Below are 27,417 nucleotides of genomic sequence, written 5' to 3'. Positions count from 1 at the left end.
TCACAGTCGGTCTTAATTAAAATCTATTTAAACAAATGTAATCCGAGATAAAATTTTATTAATTTATGGGTCAAATTGTAATTGTAAATAAAAGAGGTTTTTTAATTGAGAGATTATAATTATATATAGGCATGTTTAAATTTTTCTCTATTATAAATTATATAATTAAAGTTTTTAGAATTATATAATATTAATTTCAAAACGCATAGTTTTCTAATAAAAATTTAAAGAATTCACACACACACACACACACGTACTGTATAAGCAATTATTTTAATTTTAAATTTGATATTGTTGAAAAGTAAAACTTTAGGTTTCTTTAAACTTTACAATATTGTATAGCTATCATTCTCTTTACATCATATTTACGTCACAACTTCGATCTTCATTCACACTAAAACTTTGATTCGAAAAAATTCACCATTGTAGTAATACTTATCTTCCATCTTTTATATATTGTCAGATATATATATATATATAAAATTTTTGCAGTTTCAAAACTAGTGAAACTACACTAGAAGACGATTATCGAACTACACTCGCTATATATAATTCATTTTTTAATTAATAATTCTGTAGGCATTTTGAAAACTATAGAATCGTAAAGTATTGATAAATAAAGTTTGAAGTAACTTGGAAATCGAAAATAATCCAAGGCATGAATAATCTGTATGTTATCGATTGAGAATTTTATTCGAATTAAATTAGTTATTGAAAGTTTTGCATTCTTCATTCTATTAACTTTGGCCGAAATTTGGAAACAGTTTATTCTATGTGTACGACGTGCACATTAATTATTAAATTGTCGGAAGCTTTAACTTACTTTCGCAAATAAAATTACACGGGATTTTATTTCCATAGTAGAATAATTTATTATTTCTATATTAAAGTATTGACGAATATTGTTATATTTATTAAATAAAATTCTTTAATCTTTTTATTCGAAGAATTAGAGAATTATATAATAATTATTCGAAGAATTATAGAATTTTATAATTTTATAAAATTCTTTTATCTTTTAATCGATGCTTTGATATTTTAATGAAAAAGAATGACTGTAAATTAATTCTAAGATCTATCGTTAAAATCGCAAGTGCTAATTATTTGATATGAAACAGTCTTTTATGCTCTCTAATTTAAAAAGTTGTCTTTTTTTACAATGATATATATTCATAGCACGAGAATGTTACACGTGTACATTTTTCCTTTCATTTTTATAAAGCTTCTAATTATTTATGCGTGTCGTATTGCATGCATAAAGCAATGGTTGGCGTAAGCGGTATTCACGTATATGTAGAAATACACACGTGCCTGCGGCGAACCGTGTAAGATGCTGCTTTTTTAACTTCATTGTTCCGTTCGAATTGATTTGATGTACTTTCATTTCTAAGACACTCCGTAGATATTCCTACTATCTCTGATATTTTTAGATTTCACGATTCTGATAGTATTTTTTAGTATTTTACAGTATTTTTTTATGGTATTTTATAGTATTTTTTTCAGTGTATAATCTTTAATATTTTAGCAGAGAATTTTGCGTACTCGGTATTTAAAAAAATTTTGCATTGCATTTGAATCATTAAATAAGTCTTTATTTCAATTATTTAACGCAACACACGTTATTTTGACACTGATTTTTTTTTTTTTTTTTTAGAACATGACAAAGAAATATAACAATAATAATTTATTTTCTATTTTGTATTTTGCTTAAAATATCAACCAGAAAAATAGAGAGACAGAGAATTGTGGTATATCAAGTAATATCCCTTAAAGGAATTGTGGCAGAAATGATCAATTTCGACATCAAAGGATCCCTGTTTGCGATTTGCACGTTCATTTTCAGTGACAAAGTTAACAAGTAAGCCACCAAAGGTATTGCACAAAACATTACATTTTACTCGCATTATTCCAGAAACTATGTGTCACGTGCAGACATTTCATGTTTCTTACGGAGCTAAGAAATTTCTCGCGGAGATTGCTGAATCCAAACTACAAAGGCACATAATTGAAATTCTTTATCGTAAGACACGTGATGCGTGCATACAAATGCCGACGAAACAAGCATGCGTATTGTGTGTAAAAATTGCTGGCGTACGAAAATATTGCGGTGCAACTTGTGGTATCTTAAACGGCTCTATAAAAATTCTTCTTTTCGATACAAGCCAGCGATATACGAGAGAAGGTGTATTCCGCCACATTCTGGTAACACAATAACGTGACCTCATTAAAGTGACACTTTCCTATCGTACGGTATATATTACGTGTCTAAATTACGTGCCTTCGATTCTATCAGGCACTCGGGACGCATTAAAACGCGCTGATGACATAAAGATCAGCAGCGGGCTTTCGGCATATTTATTTACGAGCTCTAAACTATCATATTGTTAGAATATCCAAGTTTCTTATGGAAGCATTAGGATTTAAAATATTGAACATATCGCGAAGGCGGAAGCCTGAATATTTTATCACAAAATATGTCGAAAAGTCTGCTAGTGTGGAGTGCATTCACGAAAAAAAGCTAGCGAGTGAAAATGTACGGGATGAGTTTACGAGAGAGTTCGCCAGTATAGGCTTTTATCTCGTATCAGTGCATTTAAAAACCAGCGCTATCAGCTGAATGAACGGACTCGCCAATATTCGCGAGATGTGCCCCATTCTGTCCTTGTCGCAATTTCCCTCATCCCCGGCAAGTTCATTGAAAGACAGGGAGCCGCTTGATATCCGTCGCATAAAATATATGCAGCCGATTATTTCCTCTTTTTTTTTTTAACGTAAAATATCTGATATGCATATATAGGCGATCATATGAAAGAGATATGCAGAATAAATCTTACTAAATATTGAGATTAAAAGTTTCAGCGCATTATAAATGTTCCATAAAAACAAGATTTTATTTAAAGAATACTATGCATTTTGAAAACTATGTTAATTATCTTTTTAAATGACATAACATTAATAAAGATTGGTTATTAAAATTTCAGGTATATATATATATTTCATATATATATATATATATTTTTTTTATCTTTAATCTTATTAATTTATTAAAATTTGTACATATTATTACGTTAGCTTGATATAAAATATTTATCGTAAAAAATTAAAATTGAAATAAAATCAAATCAAATCAAAATATTAAATAAAATCGAAAACATAATTGCAGTAATTTTTCTTAATTAAGATGTTTAGATCTTAATTAAGATGTCTAAATAACATTTTTTTGAGTATATTTTTTTCTAGAAGATAAAAAAATCAATTTCTAAAAACTCAAATTAGAAACTTTATGTAAAACAGAAAGCTTGGGAGCAAAAGAAATTTTGCATCTAGAGAAAATAACATGAAGAAATCTGAAATTATGAAATTGCAGATAGATTTACCTATCAAGTGAGCTTTCAGAAATAACCGCGAAATTATTTTCTTTCGTAGCTACATATTTTGAATAGAACGATAGAAAGGCATCCTCTTTCGGATAGGCGATTCGATTTTTGCTTCATAAAGTCCAGCCGGCGTCTCTCTATGCCACCCTCGCACCCTCGCAGCCTTTATCCAGATAAAAGCGGCCTTATACACGCTGTGGTAGGACCGCACACGCGTCATAAAAACGATATCGCCCGTAAACCACTTTTCACAGAAGTCTGTACGTCGTGTTACGTGCGCAAATCGACGTCTCCGAGTCGTCAAATACAAAGAGCCTAAGTTTATAGTCACTTATGATGAAGCAGGGAGCTGCACCCTAAGCAAACATCGCGATATTACTAGAAACGTATCTTGAATTGACTGTTACGTTCCAGAAGATTAATCTCGAATAAGAATTAGGAGTTTATTTGAGATTTTATTTTCTCTTCTCCCGACTCTTTCTACGCTCTCTCTCAGTTATTTCTAAACTATCGAATTTTTAATTGTGACTATTTCCATTAATTTTAATAAAAATATTAAAGAAGAGAGATTGTTATACTCTTTGAACATTTAATATGTACATATATGTGATATCAAGCGATTTAGATTAAAAATTTTAATTACTTTTCGAATGATTGATAATTGGAGAAAGAAAAAGCTCTTCTGGTTAACTGATCATAAATTTTGAATGAACAAAATTATATTTTGCAATAGTGATTTTAAGTGAATTAATGCAATGCTTAACTTAAAGCTATAATTAAATAATATTATATACAATGTAATATATCTCATTTAATAGAGAATAAAATAAAAATTTATTAATATTTTTATTTTATTGTCTCTATTAAATGAGATATATTACATTGCATATAATATTATTTTATTATAGCTTTAAGTTAAGCATTGCATTAATTCACTTAAAATCACTATTAATAATCTATAATAATCACTTAAAATCACTATTAATAATCTAAATCATATGTTTTATCTCTCAATTTGTTTCCGAAGTATGTAGTCATATAAAAGTACTTTAATTATGTTTGACAAAGTGCATGTTACACAGTCGGTGCAGATTACAGCAAAGGGAAATTACTAACACATGCTTGGCATTTCTCCTTTTGCGCGAATACTGTTTAGACGCTTTCCAAAACCGTCAGAGCTTTGAGAGTAGAGGAAGAAGCGATCGAACTATTATACAGATTCTATTAATCCCCGAAATTAAACCAATAACGTACCAACTTTAAAGACGATTTCCTCATCATATTTATACATTTCACATACAGTAGCAGAAAATATATTTACTTTATTATAAATACACGTCACAAAAATGCTTTTCTTTTTGCATGATATTTTTAATAGAGTTAGATAATTTCACGATTATAGATCGTAGGTAGATTTTTCTCAAATAATTATTTTTCTGAGGTAATTATTTTAATTTTTAAAGATTATAGATATTTATATATTTCTTTTTAATTTTAAATTATTTTAATTTTTATAATTAAATTATTTTAATTTTTAAAGATTATAAATATTTATATATTTCTTTTAATTTTAAATTATTTTAATTTTTATAATTAAATTATTTTAATTTTTAAAGATTATAGATTTTTATTTATATTTTCAATTATAGATTTATATTTATATTTTTAATCCATTCAGTATTTAATATTCTGATTTTAAGATGCATTTATATTTAAATTTTATCTCTCCTTCTCTCTCTTTCTTTCTTTAATATTACGTTAAAATTTAAATTAACGAAGTACAGTATAACATGAAAGAAAGTAAAAAAGAATATAAATATATTTAACTGCATATTTTGATTATGTACGTGAAAAGATTAGCGGGATGGATATTCTTGCATCTATTTCTAATATTTATTTCTAATTTTATCGGTGGAAACGGAAAGTACAAGGAGAATCCGGATCTGATATATCCGGAGTCTCGTAGATTACAGAAGGATTTCGTCGACACGATCCGGGGTTCTTAAGAAAAGCTGGATAACCGTATTAACGGGATCGAGACACAGTCGCGTGGACCCTTCTCGATGTTTTCCAACTAGAAGCACGTTTTCGAATCGTAATTTTGGATTTGTTACAACACGATGCTGATGACGAAAGAAAAGGGAAATTTAGGAAACCGATACAAATTGGAGGAATTAGAAATGTCCGCGTAATAGCTGAAATTAATACGCGACAATGATTTATGTCGGAGAAAAATATTTTTGCGTTTGTACACTTTAATATCGTTGTAGACTGAGAATGATATACTGAAATAAATAAATTGTAAATTCCTCTTGCCAATTTTCAGGGAACAAAACACTTGGTGCACGCATTGCGGTGAAAAGTTTGATTTTGTATATATATTTTGTGATTTTTGTGTCTGTTTTTCGCGAAACGAAAATAAATAAGTTTACAAAACCTTTTAAGTTTTAAAAAAACTTTTTACTTGAATCTTTTTAAGGGAAATAACAAAGAAAGATATAACTATAACCTTTTAATTTTTAATATTACGTATATCTTTTTAACTTCAAATTAAAATTCTTTTGAAGTAAAATTCAAAGTTGTAATTAACTGAATTAAATGAATATGATTTGGTTAATCATTAATTTGCAAGAAACTTTTTTTATATAATAAATGGTTTTGAAAATTATTGATATTTAATATTTTCAATAATTCGGCACCCAGCATTATTCCGTAATTGATGTATGTATACTAAAAACTGCCGAAATTATGTAATTGCAAATACACAATAATAATAATAAAAATCTTGATAATAAAATATCCAATCCTTTACTAAATAAAATTACTATATTATTGCAATGTGATTTTCGTGTGATAACATTATTTGTTATATATTTCATGATCATGAGTTTTACTTTTGCATTTAAATAATTTTACAGATAAAAAAGAGTGCTACCAAGTTTGATAAGATAAAAAATTATTAAAGAATCTGTAATTAAAATTAAGATTGCAAGTTATGAGATATCCTGCATATGCAGGAAAACTGAAAACTTCAGGGCAACATAAAATTGCTTATCAGTTTGCGAAAGAATTCTGCTAAATCAAATATTATAATTCTGAAGAAATGCAAATGTGGTTTTTTTATTTTATTAGATTACATCCACACAATTTTGCGAGCAGCTTTGAAATCAGTTTTACAAAAACATTATATATTTTCTTGCTTGAATTTATCTAGTCTTACTGTAAGTCTCTCTTAGCAGCCACATATCTTAAAGTATGATAATCTTTTACGAAAGAGAAAGAGAAAAACTGTATTCTTATATATTATGTATAAAATAGAAGCTCCGCATTTTTGCATTATTTATTTTCATATGTAATTTCTCAACATATTATTACTGCTCGCTCTTACTATTTGCTCAGCTTTTGCAAGCTTAAAATTTACTCCGCAGAGAAATTAATAAAAATAATGAAACAACCGATATATAAATTGAAAAAAATTGATTACTTGTATTTTAAATACTTGTAAGCATTAATTATAGACGCTTTTAAAAAGAATAAGGGAGAAGACAGGAAGAATAAAAGAGAGATATTTTTTTTATAATTTTTTATTATACATTTTGTTATAATTTTTTATTTACAATTTGTCTTAAATATTCTATAGTTTACGACAAAATTTAAAACTCTATTCATTTTTATATATTATATAATATATAAATATATATATATATAAATTTTTATATATGCATATAAAAGAATACTTTTTGAAGAAATAAAATACTCATGTATACAAAATCATATAAAAAAATATATTAAGATAATAATCTAAAGCGAGTTTTAGACAATATACTTTTATTCGCACATGTGTACATTTTATATTTTCATGTATTTTTCTTTTTCATTTTCACGCCGCGGATTTGTAGAATGTAATCTTCTGCGAAAGGAACTCTCAACATATTACTTGAAACTATTTCTTCTTCTCATGATGATCGTGAATTCCATGAATGCTTTGTAACAATTTGAGACCAAGGCAAATATCTTTGCCAGAAAACTTTGAAAAGTCATATTGGAATATTTTAGTTTATTGAATAACGACGCGATCCAATGATGGATTTAAGCTCTAAAAGCGTGTCTCTCAATCCTATGCAAGGCAATAGCATCGCGACAAGATAATATGTGACTGTTTTAAATAGATTTCTCGTTTTCGATTTTTAGTTTAATTAAATCAATATTTTGACGGTTAATTATTATTGATAAAATTATTAATTTTGATAAAACCGCGCGATTTCAATATAAGTGCAAATTCTACGAGTATATAAGAGCAAAGTGTAATACTTTTTATATTGTTTTTTTTTTTTGATAATTATTTATTTAATCATTTTATTAAGTTATCTATTTTAGATTGCAACGAGAAGAAATATTATCACTACATTTAAATAAATGAATCAGAAAATTGCGATGCATATACCCGTATGAAATATTCTATACGCCACGTTTTATTTAAGTTAAAAAGACCATCGCTTTTTTTTTTTACGAAGGCATGCACGAAAGTGCGTCGAGGCAGATGGAGGTATGCAATTATCGAAATCACATTTCTTCAAGCACTTGAGGAAATCCGATACTATCGCCTGCGCGTGAAAATCGAGTTCCTTGTAATACCCTGTGCAAAAGGAAAACGCGATATTCTGTTTCATGGCGTGGGAAGGCTATCGTATAGAGATTTTTCCTCGTCTATTCTTGTAGCAGAATGATAACTTTTTCACCTACATATATGGAGTTTTCTTTTTTTTTAGGTTTAAATAAAATTTGCTTAAAAATTATTTTAGTTATCTAATATATTTATGCTCGCATTGAGTTATTAAATATAAAAAAAATAAACTCATTATCAGCGCGTTATGAATTTTCCGCGAAATTGTTGCGTTACTTATCGCGAAAGAAATAGAAAAAAGAGCAGTTCTTTTTTTCTCTTATTTCCTTACGTTCGGATTTGATCATGTATGTAAATCAATGATCGGCTATTGGTAGCACTTTATCTCAATTTTAGATAAAAAATTTTTCCATTAATCTCCTTCATTCCTTTTTATAATAAAAATGATTGATTTTTATAAAAAATTCAAGAGAATTGTCTGAGCCACTTGACCCAATTTTGAAGTTCCTTAATGACGCTTACAATTAGACGTTAATCTTTAAGTACTCACGTTAGATCAATTTGACCATATCCGTTTTTCTTTCGCTTGAATTTTTTATTATAAAAAAGAATGTGTGAAAAGAAAAAGCTAATCTCTCTCTCTCTCTCTCTCTCTCTCTCTTCATCTTGTATAAAAGCGTAGTTTCTTAATGACACTTACAATTAGATTTACATTAATCTTTAAATACTCACATTGGGCTAATTTGACCATGTTCACTTTTCTTTCGCTTGAATCTTTTATTATAAAAAATGTGTAACAAGGAAAAGCTAATCTCTCTCATATCTTTCTTGCATTGTAAAATTTATAAGCGATTTTTGACAATTATTCTCATAATAATATATTTTTAATTGTAATGATAAAAGCTTATTTAAAAAACCTGTTCATAGTTGAATTTTATGAATTAATTTTATTTTCAAAAATAAAACTATGATATCTCTAAAAACATTGAACAGGAAATAAATCGATATGATTTTGACAGAATTAATTCCATTAAAGATTTAAATCACCTACAAAATAGAAATTAAAAACCTTTTATTACAAACTGTAATTAGTATTTTTTAAATAAAGCAGAAAATAACATGAAACATTTTTAGTTTAGATTTAATGTATGAGATAAAAATTTTAGAAACTCTCCTTTACATCTTTCTTCTTTGTGTTATTTAAATTTACTTAACGCGAAATAACTTTTCCGATACAATTCATCCAGCATATACCTTGCGAGATATCTTCATAAACATTGGCTTATGTCAAAATATAATTACCCAATTAGGTGAATAAAGTAATTCGCGAAGCTTTACCAAACGCATCTGTCTTTACCAAGTTAAGACGCGCTTAAGTAGTTTCGGGGAAGTAAGACACTTAAGCACATGTCTTAGCTCAGTAAGCGATGTATCAACGTATATCACAAACTGCAATCTGTCTTTATCTCATCAGCCTAACGTCGCGTTCTCGATCAATCTCCGCGAAGGGCATTTCCACCGGGTTGTGTCTCGAATCATTGAACGATCGACTAAGCTTCGTCTCGTATCTCTGCCTCCTTCTTTTCTCCGCTTGTCACCGCGAATCGACGTCATGGAAGCCGCGGTTGTAAGAGAGACAAATGCGAAATAAAGTACGTTCTTGGTTTTCTTTTTCTTTCTCGGTTGCAGCCCGATGGTCTGGGTATCGCAGTATCGCGAAATGAGGATGACAGGTCACGGCGTCGCGCAGATCGTCGTCGCTGACGTCGGGAGCGATCAGCTGGTGGCGGATGATCAGGTGAATCGCGTACCGGTGTGCCTGACGCAGGCCGACACCGTCGCCAGTGTCACGTTCTTCCTGCTATTGGTGTTGCTCTTCTTCGTCGCGCCGTTCGTGATACTCGTGGTCCTATACTCGTTCATCGTCAGCCACCTTATTCGCGACTCGTCCGGCAACACCACCAGCGACTCGTATCACAGCCGTGCCAGGAGACAGGTGGTGTACATGCTGCTGACCATAGTCATAAGCTTCTTCGTGTGCCTGTCGCCCTACCGTCTCCTCATCTTCTACATCGTGATTGCGCCCGCCGAGGAGATAGCCGCGATCGATTACGACACGTTTTTCGGCCTGCTCAATTTCTGCAGGATCATGTTTTATTTGAACAGCGCTGGCAATCCGATACTCTACAATCTGATGAGCAGCAAGTTCAGACGAGGTTTCTTGAAACTGTGCGGTCTCGCGAGGGAGAGAGGCACGCGTCTGAGGAGCACGATCGTCGGCGCGAGGAGAATCGCGGCGAATCATCAGGAGGATGCAAATCAGCAGGAAAACTTTTTGTGAAATGTAGAGCAAGAGAAACAATACGACTTGCCGTTGTCAATGCAAGATAATACGTTTCTACTTATAAAGGATCTCAACTGACGTATTAAATGAAAATGTCAATTAATATCGAATAAAATATTGGCTCTGACATTTTCTCAAACCCAGAACACCAACGCTCAATTTGATATGCTTGCAATAAAACGATATGAAAGTATTACTTAATTATTAATTATAAATTATTAATTATTAATTAAAAATACTTACTATGAAGAAAGAAATATACAAGTAACGGAAAATTATATATTATTAAAAATGGAAAATTATATATTATTAAAAATGATATAAAAGCATTGAAAAATCATACATATATTACGAATGAAAGAGTAAAAAAGTTTGAAAAATAATACTTATAACAAAAAAAAAGAGAGGAGCATTAAAAAATTATAACTTTTATTTGTACTTGTGCAATAAATCACTGGAAGAGAGAGAAATAGAGATAGAGATAGAGAGAGAGAGAGAGAGAGAGAGAGAGAGAGAGAGAGAAACTTAAGACTGACAATGAATGGAAAAAATGAGAACCTTTCTGCTAGATCGAATGGGACTAACGTGAGAAAAACTTTCGACATTCTATGAGATATTAAACTTGGATTTTTGCGAAAGTTATACGCGAGAATAGAACGAACGATTTGCGCGAATAAGTTTGAAAAGTTTCGACTCTAATTAATGCGATTTCATTATTCAATATTGCAGGCGATCAAGTGCACACTAATCTGATAATAATTAAATGTCACATGAATATTTCTCACATTAAGATTTTTTAATGCAAAAATATATGGAACTTTCGTGAATCTCATGAATGTCAAATGACCTTGTCCTCCTCCTTCTGCAAGTTTGATTTTATTTTTTAAACATCACGAATTATTAATACTTATTGTGTAAACTTTATAAGCATTAAATGTTCATAAAAAAAATATGTTATTGTTGGTATTTTATAATTTTAATGTTTTTTTTAAATATATTTTCAAGCTTGCCCAAGAATAGAAAAATTTTTATCAAAATAGTTTCTTAGTAGATATCGTATTTTAGAGAGACTTAACGCTGTGCATGGTACGCAATATTATGATAATTTACTAAAAGCTTCGTTGTACGCGACACATGCGCGCGACAGTAATCGATCTCCTGTCTCTTTTAACACATTTTAGTCCGATATTGCTAACGGTAACCTACGAGATGGAGGAGAACGTCGACGGTTCGTACGTCCCCACTTGTTCAACGCCAGCTTGGTCGACGTGGATGACGGGCTTCACTCTGACGACGATCGTGGTATTCTTCGTGATTCCCCTGCTGATCCTGATAGTCCTTTATTCGGTGATCGCGAGACACCTGATGGCGAATCCGACAATAAGTCGCGGACCGGCGAACAATCTGCTTAAGTATCGCAAGCAGGTGGTCCTGATGCTGGGCACGGTGGTGCTGTGCTTCTTTCTGTGCCTGCTACCCTTTAAAGCTTTCACCCTCTGGATCATCATCACGCCACCCAAGATAATCGTCTCGCTCGGCATAGAGGGCTACTACAGCCTTCTGTATTTTTGTAGAATAATGCTGTACTTGAACTCGGCGATCAATCCGATCCTTTACAATTTGATGTCGACGAAATTCAGGGAGGGTTTCCTCAGACTGTGCGGCCTAGGGCCTACGAGACGGAAAAAGCAGAAGACGTCGGAACGTACGGGCACCTATACGACCGGATCGACCAATTGCAGCAGCAATCACTCGGACTTTTGGCGAAGACACAGCAGCAACAAGAGCTGCACCGTCAAAGTACCATGCAACGATCAAGCACCTACGGACAAACAGATTAAATTGCCTTTGCTTACCGCCGTCGTGGCCGGTAGTATCGTTAAGAAGAAGCAGGAAAGTTACGTTTGACTTATCGTAGGCCAGACTGATTTAAAACGCTTTATCTTGTCGCTCTGTCCTGCGACTTTTTCGAACTTTCCGTTTCATATCATCTTGCGAAAGATTTGAATTTTCACACGCTACTGTTTATCAAGATAACTATATATTTTAATTAATAATTTGCGTATAATGGCATAATTTATTAAGCACAGTCCGTTAAAGGATTAAACGTGGATCTATAAATTGCGCAATAATGGAACTGGATTTTCTCGCATCTCTCGATATATCCTCCAGTTCTTTTCGTTGTCCTATCCCAGTATTTTCATGTTTGTATATGTGTGATTACATAGATAATTTATTAAATTGAAATTAAATAATTAATGATAGATTATTCAAAGATTTTGTAGCAACGGCTATGGAATAATTGTTGACTAAATGTTCACTGAATGTTACTGCGTCAGTATTAGATTAGATGCGATTCACAAGTCCAAACGAGATTAGAGTACAATAATTGTATTAGATATTCGCTGTGACGAGATCATGTTATACGATTTTAGTTCCTCGATTTTATACGTAATATATATATATATATATATATATATATATATATATATATATATATATATACGTGTTGTACATATATGTATATGAGATAGACATATAAATTAAAACACGATAAGTAGAAATGATTCCTGCAAGACTTAAGAAATGCGTGGGAAAAGAGCGCAAATATTTGTTCCTAAATATTTTAACCTAAACATTGTGATATATTTAATTTAAAGATTTAACAATTGAGTAAATATGTAGGCAAAGAATTAAATATAACAGGTACAGGAAAAATGCGCTTTCATATAAATAACGAATTTATTTTTAATAATTTTTCTCATTTTATCTCGCTTTTTAATGTCATTGCATTAGCAATGAAATCATTTTATTGTATGTATTTTAGAAATAAAAAGCTCACTATTTCACCGATGAAATCAGTGATAAAATTTGACGCAGCAAGATGTTATTAAACAACGGCGTAAAAGTGAAAATAAAATCGTAAATTTTGTACATAAAGTCAGAATTAAATTGCATTTTAACTTGATGCGATTTTGTTATCGAAATAGTTGTATAATAGTTATGTAATGTACGATAGGTATTTTCTATGATGCAGGCATCTGAGAAGAAATACTTTTTAGATAATTTAAATATGAAGTACGGCTTGACAAACTATTGCGTATTAAACACAATATCGCAATGTAGCAAATTTACAAATATTCCGAAATTTACAAAGCTTTTATGTAATTGTAGGAATGCTCATATAAAAAAAATATTCTAGGAATTTTCAGCATTAACTGCATCTTGTTTTATAACGAAATAAAAGAAAAGTCTGATTTAAATATATATATATATGATTGGTGTTTTTACTAAGATAATAATAATTCAATTCAACGAACGTACAATCGACTTGAAAAAGTGCAACGCTATTAGCTGTGCTACTTTTAATGCCATTCTTTTTCATTAGCAAGTATTCTTTAATAAATATAATTCACGCATAAATTTTTATCATAAGTTAACTATTTATTATTATTTATTATAATTGATATTTTATATAGAAAACCTAAAAATACCTAAAAATTATTTTTGAAGTTATCTATAAAAGAAATTTATTATATTATTATTATATCATTTGATGTCAAGTTGATCAACTCTTATATATTAATGAAAACTTATTAATATTACAAATATTGTACCAATATTGTTTGTATAATTTTTTTTTTTGTATCAATATTATTTATAAGAAACTATAAAATATTAACGAAATTAATTAATACCTCATACACATACAAAGTTACATGTTATATATAAAAATCTTGAAATTCAATAAAGCAAAAGCATTCATAAAAAATAAAATGTAAGAGTTACGTCCAATATGAAATATAATAGAAAATATTAATATCCATTATGTGTTAAAGTGTTATGTCAGCTCTATTACAAACTATAATATGCGTATTCAATAGAGCTGGCTGGTTCCATTGAACAGCATCCATTTGCGAACATTGCTGTTTGGATGTAAGGATATAAATCTAAATCAATCATGTTTACACAATTTGTGCTCACCCATTATATGTGCTGCGTACGCACAACCACGTATTATCGCGCTGAAAAACCAGATTCAACACAAAAATCTTGTATGGAGCGTAAATCGGAATTCTGCCATTTTTTCTCAATTATAAATTTATATATATATATATATATATATATATATATTTTGTAATTTAATTATAGAACATTATATTGTAAATAATTTATTATCTGTTTTAATATTAAGTATATCGATAATTAAGACTCAATATCTATAAAGTGAAACGTGCTTCGAGGTTACTATAAATAAATTTGATTTGCGACTTAATATGCTTAATTTCTGACATTAAATTAACGTGGAATTCATGCCTTTGGCAAATATTCTCGTGAAGCGAAACTACCTTCTCATTCATCAAGAAATTTACGAGAAACTGAGAGAGAGAGAGAGAGAAAGAGAAAAAGAGATAGTGGAATACTGATTATATGCTAAATATACCAAAGTTATATAACTTAATATAAGTTAATATTTCTGCAAACAAATGTTATTATAAATAATGCGCAATGTTAACAATTCTCTCGTAATTCAAAAAGAAATTTTGATTATATTATTTAAATGAACTAGAATATTTTAGCTTTACATGAAGAATATTCAATACATAATTAATAAATATTTATATAATATATTTTGCTTTACTTGCATACACATTAATAGTATCAATTATTTTAGTAATTATGTGATAACCAATTTAATTTGAGAAAATTATTTAAAAAATAAATAAAGTGTCAAATATTGTTTTATAAATGCTTATTTTAGCAACATATAAAATGTTGGAATTTTTAAAAAAATTGTTATGAAGCAAAGATATGAAACATTGATATATTTTATATTGAAATAGTTAATTAATGTATAAGCAGCTTATAATTATTAGTGGATAAAAATTGAATTATTAATTTTAATAAATAGTATTGTTTTTAATAAACATAAGTTCATGTATTACACATTCATGACACAATATAATGTTGAAAGCATTACGTTCTTGAGAACGTATGCGTAATCTTCAGTTGAGTAAAGAAAATTTCGAGAGAATTGTAATAAAATTATTAATTTTTTTTCAAATAAAATTACGGACAATGTATTATAAGTTCCTATTTGTATAACTTTATTTATTCCTATTTATTTGTAGTTATTAAAATAACTATTACGATTTATCGAAACATAGATCGTAAATAGGAGATAATTTATTTTGTTAGGAGAGTGTGTTGGTTTTTGTAAATATCTTGTATAATACAATGTTTTTATTAACAATCTAAAAAAGGAGAGATATATTTATTCGTTTATCTACAATATTTCTTCGTTTCGTAAAAAGCAATTACAATTATGACTAGGATATCGAAAATTAAATAATATTCAGAAATAGATAATTTTTATATTATTAAGAGACTCCAGAAGCTATATAATTTTATCTATACATACTCATTCATCACATATCGCGTTTTACAAAAATAATATCATTCGCCAAGTTATCCGATCGTTCCACAAAACTGTAAACGTAATATCCTCGCTGTTCCATCATATCGATCAGATATTTTCGTCCCTTCGCATTGTGTATGTATTCCACAGATAGAACCTAAAACGTAACACGTACATCTCAATATGCCGTGAAAATTATTATATTCCGTTAATAGAAACGGAGAAGGAGCAGAAAGATGCGGCGAGTGAATTCAGCTGTGCAAACAGAAATGTAGGAATTTCTGAATAAATCGCTTCGAGTACACGTGCCTTTATATCCACCTCGTTAAATGGGATTGTTTCTAGTACGTCGATCTCATTGCCCTCGACGTCGAGACTGAAATAATCGATTGTTTTGACACCCAATGCGCCGATATAAAGTATCAATGGCAGGCATTGCACGCGAATGTGCTCGCCTGTGTAAGCCACGTCGAGTGTATTCGCGGATACACTTTCCGTTGTATTCTCGGGCTCGTGCAAACGCCCCACGTTCCTCGCCATGAGAAAGGACGCCTGTAATTTCAAGAAACTCGTAATATTCTGGTGCTCTTCTGAAGTTCGAGTTAACATCTTTAGCGTGTACTAAGAGATCGAAGCTCGAGTTACGCAACTGACAGCGCTGTCTCGAAGTCGTCGTTAACAGATGACAGGTCATTGATCATTATTCCTTACCAATGTGGGGCTCTTAACAACGCTGAGACAGGTCGGCGAAAGATAAGCTCTTCTGTTCTTTTGGAGCATTTTTGTAAAATTGATGGGATCCGCTTCTATCAGAAGACCCGACCATCCATTAAATCGCTCCAAGAACAACGTGTTGCTGCGCGTTTCCCCGTCGTACGCACCGCATTCTATGAAAAATCCATTTTTCTGTAGAGAGTAATAAATGAAATTTGCTATTTATTAATGCGCAAGGAGATTCTCTCGGGCAAGCCTAAATACCGTGTTATTATTCGTTGAATCGTTTTTTTTTTTTTTTGCGAAATTGTTTCTCTTGCATTTTCCACGAAATTATCGTAATTGCTTTACTACCTTATCATTGAAAATTTCGCGTATCACGGTCGATTGTCCCATCGATGGATCTTTGACATCCGGGTTTTGAAGACTATACGACTCATTCGGATTATAATTCCATATTATCCAATTTTGCCGAATATTCGTCAATAGATCGTGATAAATTTCCGGATTCAGTGCTGATATATTTTTGTTGTTGTACCATTTCTCACCTAAATAATTTATTAAATTAATTCATTGATTATTTTCATGAATTTATTTTTTAGATCAATTGGAAGAAATTTTCGGAACACATATAATGTGCCAATATTATTTTTATAATATACTTGGCATATTATGTCACATTATTACCTACTTAAAATAAGAAATGGAAATTTTAATATAAAAATTATGATTATATTATATTATACTTTTCAATGACAAGTTATTTTATAATATTTACATAAAAATTTCCTTGATTATTTTACGGAATTTAGGAATAATATCTCGATAGAACAATATTTCCTCTCTTAACTCTGATAATACAATATACATAACGGAATTTCTCCAAGATATGATTACGCACACATATACATATATTCTTTTTAAAAATATTTTTTGCGACAATTAACAATATTTTTTTCCAGCTTAGAACAAACAATTAAAATCTACACGTGAATTATTATCCTTTGCGTAACTATGCAAAAATTTTTTTAGTAAATAAATTATTTTTTTTTTGTAAAATAAATATTCCACAGATGAGCAAAAAATGCTGCTTATTACGTCAGAAACGTCTTAGACATAAATAATATGGAACAATTTTTTAGACATCTTTAAAAAATGTATTCAATATTTTTTTATTTATTATTAATCAGAAAACAGGAATATTTAGATAAAACACATGAGAATACTTAGTTAATAGGCACATAATAGGAATAAAAATTATCTATATTCTCATTATTTAAATTTATGCTAATAATAAAAGTCAATTAATATCAAGATTTGAAATTATCTGCTTTCGTAATAATAGATATAAATTTATTCATCGTCTCATATTTCGAATATGAAGTAGTATGTCGCAATGTTGTTAATAATTCGCTTGTTAGTAATTTATAATATTATATACTATCGCACGAGGTTGTTATTTGCATAACAGAAACGAGCACAGAATAACAGATCGTACATTCGATTATCACGTGGTACGAATATTATACACGCGGGTCACATTTCGCTAATTATACTCAAGAATGCTACGATCTAACAAATGTATCGCTAATGTATTAGCAACACGATGACAAATTTTTGTCAATGTCTAATTTCAATTCTACATTTATTGGATTAATTTTTTCCTTTTATTAAAAAAGAAATTAACTAAAATGGAAAAAGATTCCATTATCATCTCGTTTATTATACATATGAATTCGCTAAAGGCAATAAAAAAAAAAACGAGACATACTTTTTCTTTCACGCTCTCTGTTCACTAAATATCGTTTAATAAATTTATCACAGCCACTTACCGCTGGAAAAGTTATACCAAGTCCGCAGCACTGTAATAACGACAAGAAGAGGATTATTGCTTCTGTCACGAGACACGCGAGGGGGAAAAAGGGAAACAAAAGTTTGCCGAAATTCTCACCAGTTTGGTAAAGTTCTTCGGGTACATCGTCCAGATACGTGTCGCGTTCCGTAATGTTTGCCTCGTGAACAGTCGTCGGATAACTCGTGAAAAGTACGAGAACGATAACGCACGAAGTGAACGCAATGAGGAAGGTCCACTTTCGGCGCCAGCAATAGTTCGGCACACGCGTTTGCACGCTTTGATAGCTATACGCGTTGGTTGGCATCGTACTAACGTAAGAGAAGCCGAATAGCTTCTTCCACATGACTCATGAACGAGCGAAATGTAAGGAATCGGCAGGAAGGCTCATTGCACACGCGCGACTTATCGTCAACATTTTAATATCGTTCGCCGTGTTAATCTGTCAAAGTGACAATCAACGCTAATTACGGTTGTTGCGCGATGCTACACGATAACTATCATGTTAACGATTGTGAGTAATTACTCTGAAATGATAGCTTAGGGCTAATCAAACAACGAAACAAATATCAAAAGAAGAAGAAACGTTTGTTTTATAAATTTCTTTTATAATTTTAGTCAATAATCGACGAATATTTTCACTTCAGGCATGTTTGTTAAATACAATCAATAATCTGTTCCAAATAACTTTGTGTATGTTTCTTTTAGGTTTATTGCCTCGCATGTAATGAATTTAAACTGATCAAAACAATCGTTATCTATTTGTTCTATTTTAAGCTATTAAATATTACAGAGAAATTTTTCGGAGAAATCTTAATTTACATTTTTAATATACAAAAAAATATTAAACATTTAAAATATGTTTAAAAAATATATTTTATATTTTTTTTATATATATAATATATATTTTAAAAATATTTTTTAAATGTTTAGTATTTATAAATTTTATAAATATATTATATATATTAAATATTTAGCCTTATATAAATTATTAAAAATATTATTAAAAAAATACGTAATAAATATTCTTTCTGTTTCTTCGATAAAATTTTATCGATGATGCTTATTTTATGTATTTATTTAATACTATAAGTTAATCTTCACGGAAATTAGATAAGATTAAAAAACCGAATTCGAATGTCTAACAATAAATGTTACAATTTTATCTTCTCTATCGTTACGCGTTCTATTGAATGTACAACAATGGATATGATAATTAACGTAATAGTGCAACGTAACGAGAAACTTGATTTTTTTCAATAGAATTTCAATTCGCCTTTTTTATCTAGTAAAATTGACCTTCGTGGAAATTGAACGGAATTGAAAAGTGAAATACAAATGTGTAGTGACTTTCAATTGTGAAACGTCCGGAAAAAAACATAAAACGGCACGCGAGAAATATACATAACAATGCGATAATATACTGTACGTAAATATTCTGATGAAAATAATTTTTACACAAACATAGATATACATAGAGAGGGACTCTGTGTGATAAAAAAACTTTTTCAATGTACACTGTGTCTAAAATATTTTCCTCTTTCGGAGAAATCTCAATTTGCATTTCTAACGTGCAATATTGATAAATATAGTAATCACTGAAAATTTATGTATCAAATATTGCTGATGTTTTTGATCAACTGCTGATTAAATTGCTTATCAAAGTCAACGAGTATGAAGATAAAGATAGAGAGAGTCAGATCAAAATCCATAACAAGACAAAAATATAATAATTTGTAATAAATATAATAAATCGCATCAAAGATTTATTTATCAAATTTAGGCATAAATAAAAATAAACTGTTCATATAAATAGTATCAGAAACTTACTCGTAACACTTATATAAGAATTTTTGTTTAAATTACAATAAAATACAGTATTTTTGTATTGATCCGTGTTTCTCGTTATCGCGTTATACACTTCGCGCTTATAACAGACAAGTTTAATCTATGCATGAACTTTTGACCTTTATATCAGATAGATTGAATCTCTAAATTTTATTAAGTAAAATTAATTATGCCGAAAAGTGATTAAGACGAAAATTCCTCTTGTATTTTCGAAATTTCTATTATTCGTCTTGTCAGAATTATTAGATTGTCAATTATTTATCGAGGTGGATATTGTCAAATCTCTTATACACGATGGTCGATTTGGCAAATATATATATATATATCAGTTCTTTAAAGAATTAAATGGCAAAGCGACAAAATGCTCACGTAATACGCGAGGAACTCGTGCTCTTAGCGTGACATGCAACCGCACACGACATATGCACGCTTACGATGATCCGAAGCTACAGGAGCGAATGCATCACGGCTTCGACACCGAGAGATAAATTTAGCACGAGCGTTTTCTCGAGCGCGTCGAACGAATCGTGTCACGGTTCGCGAAGCCACGACGACGGTTGAAACGGCATCCGTTCGCGATGACACTCTCGGACATTTCGGAATAAAATATACAAATGAGGCGACAGCACAAACCGAGCGATCGCCGCTCACTGTCATGTCCCGACTACGAATATCATCGAGTACCGTCGAACTCGAAGATACTATTTCGGACATGTGCGTGGGTATATACGCGTATACACAAGGTGTTCCGGAACGAACGGGTTGAAATCTTAATGCTCGAATCGCCTGACAGCTGATCGCACGACGGACGTCCTGTCAAGTCGGGCTTTCCTACGTATTTGACGTTTAGTCGAGTTGGGCTTTTCTACATATCACAAAGTGAATTTTTAAATTATAATTTGATTTTTATTACATCTGAAAATTTTTATTTTGCAAATACATATGTTAATATTAATGAGATTGAGAAAGAAAGGAAATATAATTGCAAAATACAAATATATTATAATTATATTTTCTTTCTGCACGCTTTCTGTACAAAAATTTTCTCGTTTATTTTATAAACATTACAAGTTCCAGATAAGAAGAAAGAAAAAGGAACAAACAATATCTTGATGATTGACATTCGGCAAAGGTGAGTCCAGCATCTGCGTCAAGTACTAATAATAAAGGCAAGTACTAATAATAAATTCTTCGAGGACTTTAAAATCAAATCTTCTTCGGAGAAAATAATAATGTCCAAAGTTTTTAAACGAGCGTGTCATGAATACTTTGACAGGCTCTCAGGTGTCTGTTAAAATTTATTCTCTAACTTGGACATTTTTATTACATTTTGCTCCAATTAGATTTTGACATGTGCAACTTTTTAGTTTTATTAAAGTGCCAGTTTCTTTAATAAAAATTAAATTTTTAGCTTTAAAAAATTTATTATATACATTTTCAATAAAAAGAAATTCGAGTGATAATATTTTTATAATTGAACATGAAATTTGAAAAACTTCATTAAAGCAAGATTTATTAGTGTGTCAATTGAGGAAAATATAATTTCTTTATTTATTTTTACTGAAGCTTGAAGAAAATTTCGTTTGCAAAAAATTATTATCTCTAATCTTGAATTATTAGAAATTAGAAATATATAATTGCTAATTAATTAATCAATAAGAGACAATAATTGGTGAATTAACATTCTTTACAAAAGAAATTTGAAATGATCTTCTTTAAAGAAAATACCAAGGCACTGATTGTATTTCAGCGTCTAAAAATAAAGAACTTTTTGCATACATCGTGTAATTCAATCTGTTTGACGACATTCTGTATGGATGGCATACATATAAACGTGTCTCTGTCATTACTATAGCTATTGAGAAAAGCATCTAATAGTACATTTATTCCCACGCACGTTAAACACATACATACATAAATTGAGAAGATTCATTCCTTTCTGAGATAGACTGGCTTATGTCTGTTATTAACGAATATTATTACTGATATCAGCATGTAGTCTTTGTTAAAAGGACATAGGACGAGGTCTTTTTTACGTAAGAACGCATTGCACTCGAATCGCGTGTACTCTTGCAATTACACGCATAATCGCGCGTGTAATGCATCGTGATGACAAATGATAATTCGAGGGTTGTATGAATATCAGTCAGGTAGTACTTTTTTTTAATTTGTATCATGAAATGTGTACTTCCTGACGCACAGTTTATTAACGTAAATGATGACGTATACATATTATGACGTACGCATATATGATCAGCAATAACTGCTTTACTTGTTTTTATTTATTAATACAAGTTTCACCGCCAAAACTTTTTTTAATTTATAATACGAAAATAATTAAATAATGAAGTAGTTTTTAAAGTAATTAAATAATGTCACGAATAATTATTGAAAAAAATTCTGCTACGTAAATTCTTATCAATTGTGTCAACAATCATTGCTGATTAGAAACTTATAATTTTTATTCCACTTAGCTATCTCACATTCATTTATGGCTTGATTAATGACTTCAGAGAATTTTTTTCCATGAACATTTGTAACATACTTGATGACTTTTCCTCGTATTTTTTACATTAGAATAGATGCTGAAATTTGATTTGGGCGGGCAGAAGGAATTATTGCCGACATCACTAGAGTAAATTTCTGTTTTATCAAGTGTCTGTAGTATTAATTTCTATATTATCAAGGATAATATTAGATCCTTGACATTATCGATCGTTTTTAATCATTTCATATAAATAAATAAATTTTATAATTTAAAATTAAATAATAATAATAATAATTTTTAATTTAAAATAAATCCCGAATATCCTGACATTTTGAAAGCAAATATATATATATATATATATATATATATATATATATATATATGTATTTATACACATATATGTATTACAAAATATATATTTTAATATGTGATTAATCGGACTAAAATTATATATAAATAAAATTATTATAATATTATTTGCGTCAAACGTCAAACGTCAAAAAAAACAGTTTAAATCTTCAAAACAATACAGATCAAATGGGCAAAAGGTATTTACAAATACATAAATAGACAGTCTGAGAAAAATTCAAGTCTGCGATATTATGTTTATTGTTTATATCTCGATCGTTAACCTTTGTGTTCCATACAATTACATGTCAGTAATATCGTCACCATTGCCATGTGCGGTTCGCTCCCGACATTGTTCCTTTGTTCGTTTCATTATTTATTAAGTTAAAATATATAATATATTATAATATTTTTATAAACTGCATTTTTTTATAAAAGCCATCGATATGTCAATCATTTTTCGATTATTTTCGAATTCTCTTTCGCTTTTAGCCTTTTAAAAATATAGAATCGATAAATTTAGAAAATTTAAAAAAAACGCTCCTTTTTTTAAAAGTTTATAAATTTTTTTTAGAAAACTCAACATATATTTCTCATGTATATCTACATCAATTAAACTAAAATAGGTAAAATATTTTATTTAAAATCATTTTATATTTCAATTCACAAAATCTCTGATGTTTATTTTACAATCAATAAAAAAATCCTATTTGTTTTTATACAACAAAAGAATGTCCATTATATTTATTTAACTAAAATGAAAAAGGCACAATATATATTTTTTTTAAATGTATATTTTGAATCTTTATGAAATATGTTCGACAAACATCTGAGAAAGATCTTATCATGAAAGTATACACAATACATCAAGTATATATAAAATGTTTCAGTTGTAAATATTTTCAGAACACCCTGTACGTGTTTCTGGCTATCTGCACGTTCGTCAGTCGCTATTTACTTCTTTCTCAACCAACGAGAGCATCATCGGTTCTCTCGCGGATCAACGGCAATCGGCGACGAAACGTCGACGGTGACAGAGCCGACAGTGGCGACGATCACATGATTTTGACGTTATAGCGCGGCTGCATCGTCGTTTCAAACATGGCCGCGGCGGAATGCGAAACGAAGGAGAGCACCTCTCTTTCGGCGGACCTGTTGAAGACTCCTCCAGTTTTGTCCGGCGAGACTGTCAGCACGATCGAGAAGCAGGAGGGCTCCGGCATTCCGTTGCAGACTCCGTGGACCTTCTGGCTCGACAAGTAAGAGAGAACATAATTAATTTTTTCTCGTATAACCCTGCTCTTGCTGCGCAACGCTTCGTCAGCGCATATATATATATATATATATATATATATATATATATATATATATAAGTATATATAAGTATATATATATACATAAGTATATATATATATATAGTATATATATATATATATATATATATATAGATGTATATAAATATATACACCTCGTTTTTTTATCTGTCTCTCTCTCACTCACTGCTGTCAAACGTCACGTCGCAAATATTCCGCGATAAGGTTCTGTCAAACAATTACTTCGATATCGATAAGGTCGCAGCCTTCGATCTCGCTTTTTTAAAGTAAAGTTTTAATGCGTGTTATATATATGTAAATGCGCGATAATTAGTTGCATTTTTATAAACACATCACGATTTTGTCTTCATAATCATCTCTCGCTGAAAAAAACAAAGTTTCTTTATATATTCATATATCTTAATAAGGAATAATTATACATAAATATTGCTGTTATTCTATAACACAGACAGAAATAAATTATTTACTTATAGAAATGATCATTTGTGATATTTTTAAAGATAAGATTAATTAATGAGAAGATGATGCAGCAATCTTGTGTGAAATAAAATGTTCTTTCTTTTCTTTTTGATTCTTGTTTGCGAAAATTAGAGAAACTATTGCTTTCGTAAAAGTAATACTGGAATTAGTTTTAATACTAGATTAAGATAAACTTTACATTTGACATTTTTTTCTTGACTTAATATTCTCTATCGTTACTTTAACGATTTTATTAAAATTTAAAATTTATTAATAACATAGTTTAATTTGATATTTTTGCTTTAATAGAAGGTTTTTTTCACTTGTTATTAAATTATTGAATTCTGGAAGACTCGTGTATTAGAGCATTACCAGATCCAAATTACTTGTTACCATAAACATATGTTACTAATTTTAAAGAATAACATATGCTACGATCAAGATGATTGCAGCTGTTTGTGTAATATTATACTTTGTGTAATACTATATTTACCCTAAAAAATTATTAAATTAACAGAGAATTGTTAAATTCGCAGAGCTATTCCTGGTACAACTGCTGAAGAATACAAAGCCAATCTGCAGAAAATCTATACTGTAAATACTGTGCAAAATTTCTGGGCAGTCTTCAATAACATACCAAATGCTGGGGATATGCAGGTATGATAGTTAAAAATTTATGCATGCATAATATAAGTTTATATAAGTAATAAGTTTATTAGCGTAACATATTTTATATTAATTATATATACTTTTTATTATTATTATATAAGAAATAGAAAGAGATTTGTTATACAATGCGAAACAAAAGTACTACTTTAATTTGCTAGAAATAATTTTGCTGAATCTACTTCAATTATTTCTGTAACAAATTCATTCTTATATCTTTATTAAAATAATAAGTTGGTTTTATAGTAAAATATTTACAGGAGTAACCTATTTTAACAACAAATTTTTATATTTTTAGAAATATTTATTATGCAAGATTTTATTAATAAAATAGGGTGTGGTATAATATCAAATGATATGTACATGGTAACAAAGTTTGATTGCTCTTATATTGAATGCAGTAACACAGTTTTGCTATGACAGCAAAATTCCTCTTCCCTTTCTTTTTCTTTTATTCGCTGAAGTAGGAAGAATTATTATAACTAATAATCATTTGTAATTGGCATTCATTATAATATTGCTTTATTTAATATTGCTATGCTATTTAACATTTAATTATAATATGTATTGTTTATTTATTATTTCGAATTGTTATATTTTATATGTTATTTAACTGTTTTTGTTGTCAGGTTAGATACAGTTACCACTTAATGAGAGATGAAAGATATCCTTTATGGGAAGATAAACTGAATCAAAAGGGTGGGACCTGGAGAATAAAGTGCCATAAATGCGATACAGTAAATATCCTATATGCTAATATGCTGACATTGATTATTTGATATTTTGACAAATGCTGTCCAAACATGCATATATATTATATATATTTTTAAATGGGGAATTCTTGATTTATGTGTTAAAACTATATTATTTATACAATTTTTTTTACATTTTATTTTACTTATTTGAAAATATTTTATATAAATAATTAATATTATAAATTATTATATAAATAATTATTATTACATAAATAATTAATATTATAATTTATATAAATAATTATACAAGAGAATTATACAAGAGATAGATATTAATATCTATCTCTTGTTCACATAATCAACATTCTGCTTTTATAAAACTTTTTAGCGTAACATTTAAAATGTCTCGTGTTTTTCAGGAACGTGTCTGGAAAGAAGTGGTGCTTGCGGCTATTGGAGAACAGTTTACCACAAATGTGGCACAGGATGATGAAGTCTGTGGTGTGACAGTATCCATTCGCGATAGGGAAGATCTTATTCAAGTACGTATATTATAAATCAAATAATACGCTAATATTTAAGAATATGTCAAAGTTGTATTATTATTTCAGATTTGGAACATTAACGCTTCTTTGCAATCAAAAGCTACAGTCCTAAAAAAAGTTCACTCCCTATTGCCTGATGTCAATTTTTTGGGAGAATTTTATAAAGGTAAGTCTTATTATTTTCTTTTTTCCTTTCTTGTTAGGAAGATGCGAAACGATAATGTTTATTTTCTAGAACATCAATCCAATCATGCTTATGGGAGACGTTAAATACACAGTGATACTGTGATGAAAGAAAATTATGAATCGTTAAATGTATTTTAAAAGATTTTGACAATAAGGAGAAAACGTGTTTATGTGTGATGTATAAATAATATTTGTATTATTGTTAATGCGACAAAAGTTCTCTAAAAAAAAGATAATCGGAATAATGTGTGAATATGTTAAAGAACGAGCTATCATCATATATTTTAAAAATTTGTTACTTGTGAATTATTTAATATAATTACGCATCAGTCAATGCGTAATTTACATTGAACTCGATATATTTTAGAAGCGAATAGCTGTTATAACCGTTTTACAAACGCAAAATATATTTTTATATTTACAACGTGCGTGTTTATTTCTCATGGCAATATGCTTTTGAGCGAGCGATAATATTTTCAAATAATCTTGACATTTGTAAGATTCCGCATCTTCATAAT

General features: G+C 29.6%; 3 protein-coding genes across 5 annotated transcripts in view; 2 read left to right on the top strand and 1 right to left on the bottom strand.

Annotated features, from left to right (window-relative positions):
- The window catches only part of LOC126855134 (growth hormone secretagogue receptor type 1), a 36,867-nt gene extending 24,113 nt beyond the window's left edge, over window positions 1-12,754 (top strand). Inside the window, exon 7 of one of the 2 annotated variants that reach the window (XM_050602534.1) lies at window positions 11,527-12,754. In XM_050602534.1, coding sequence (XP_050458491.1) covers window positions 11,527-12,253 — 727 coding nt within the window. In that variant the 3' untranslated portion in view covers window positions 12,254-12,754. The other variant, XM_050602535.1, reaches the window with a different exon arrangement.
- A 2,817-nt stretch (window positions 12,755-15,571) lies between these two features.
- LOC126855143 (uncharacterized) lies at window positions 15,572-20,755 on the bottom strand. Its single transcript, XM_050602548.1, has 7 exons — window positions 20,548-20,755; window positions 18,430-18,772; window positions 18,311-18,340; window positions 16,833-17,026; window positions 16,476-16,670; window positions 16,074-16,316; window positions 15,572-15,921 (listed from the first exon to the last, which is right to left on the bottom strand). Exons 2-7 carry the CDS (start codon window positions 18,674-18,676, stop codon window positions 15,775-15,777), a joined length of 1,056 nt encoding a protein of 351 aa, XP_050458505.1. The 5' UTR covers window positions 18,677-18,772; window positions 20,548-20,755; the 3' UTR covers window positions 15,572-15,774.
- Window positions 20,756-21,274: 519 nt separating this feature from the next.
- On the top strand, window positions 21,275-27,193 carry LOC126855155 (eukaryotic translation initiation factor 4E type 3-like). 2 transcript variants are annotated; one of them, XM_050602568.1, is made up of 8 exons: window positions 23,352-23,376; window positions 23,589-23,640; window positions 23,921-24,273; window positions 25,344-25,464; window positions 26,103-26,210; window positions 26,588-26,710; window positions 26,780-26,879; window positions 26,949-27,193. In XM_050602568.1, exons 3-8 carry the CDS (start codon window positions 24,116-24,118, stop codon window positions 26,981-26,983), a joined length of 645 nt encoding a protein of 214 aa, XP_050458525.1. In that variant the 5' UTR covers window positions 23,352-23,376; window positions 23,589-23,640; window positions 23,921-24,115; the 3' UTR covers window positions 26,984-27,193. The 2 variants fall into 2 exon arrangements, with proteins under 2 accessions (XP_050458526.1, XP_050458525.1); XM_050602569.1 differs by lacking the exons at window positions 23,352-23,376; window positions 23,589-23,640 and adding an exon at window positions 21,275-21,310.
- The last annotated feature ends 224 nt before the right edge of the window (window positions 27,194-27,417 follow it).

Source organism: Cataglyphis hispanica, chromosome 15 (genome assembly GCF_021464435.1).
Source record: "Cataglyphis hispanica isolate Lineage 1 chromosome 15, ULB_Chis1_1.0, whole genome shotgun sequence".
Lineage (NCBI taxonomy): Eukaryota > Metazoa > Arthropoda > Insecta > Hymenoptera > Formicidae > Cataglyphis > Cataglyphis hispanica.
Note: the sequence above shows the minus strand (reverse complement) of the source record. Positions and strands in the feature narration are given on the sequence as shown.

Bases quoted from the DNA above. Each gene is read 5' to 3' on its own strand.
- LOC126855155 (XM_050602569.1), top strand. From the start codon at position 24,116: ATGGCCGCGGCGGAATGCGAAACGAAGGAGAGCACCTCTCTTTCGGCG. The intron at 25,465-26,102 runs GTATGATAGTTA...TTTTGTTGTCAG, and splicing joins CAAATGCTGGGGATATGCAG to GTTAGATACAGTTACCACTT. The intron at 26,711-26,779 runs GTACGTATATTA...TTATTATTTCAG, and splicing joins ATAGGGAAGATCTTATTCAA to ATTTGGAACATTAACGCTTC.
- LOC126855143 (XM_050602548.1), bottom strand. From the start codon at position 18,676: ATGTGGAAGAAGCTATTCGGCTTCTCTTACGTTAGTACGATGCCAACC. The intron at 17,027-18,310 runs GTAAGTGGCTGT...TAAATTATTTAG, and splicing joins TTGGTATAACTTTTCCAGCG to GTGAGAAATGGTACAACAAC. The intron at 15,922-16,073 runs GCACGTGTACTC...GTTACGTTTTAG, and splicing joins TTAACGAGGTGGATATAAAG to GTTCTATCTGTGGAATACAT.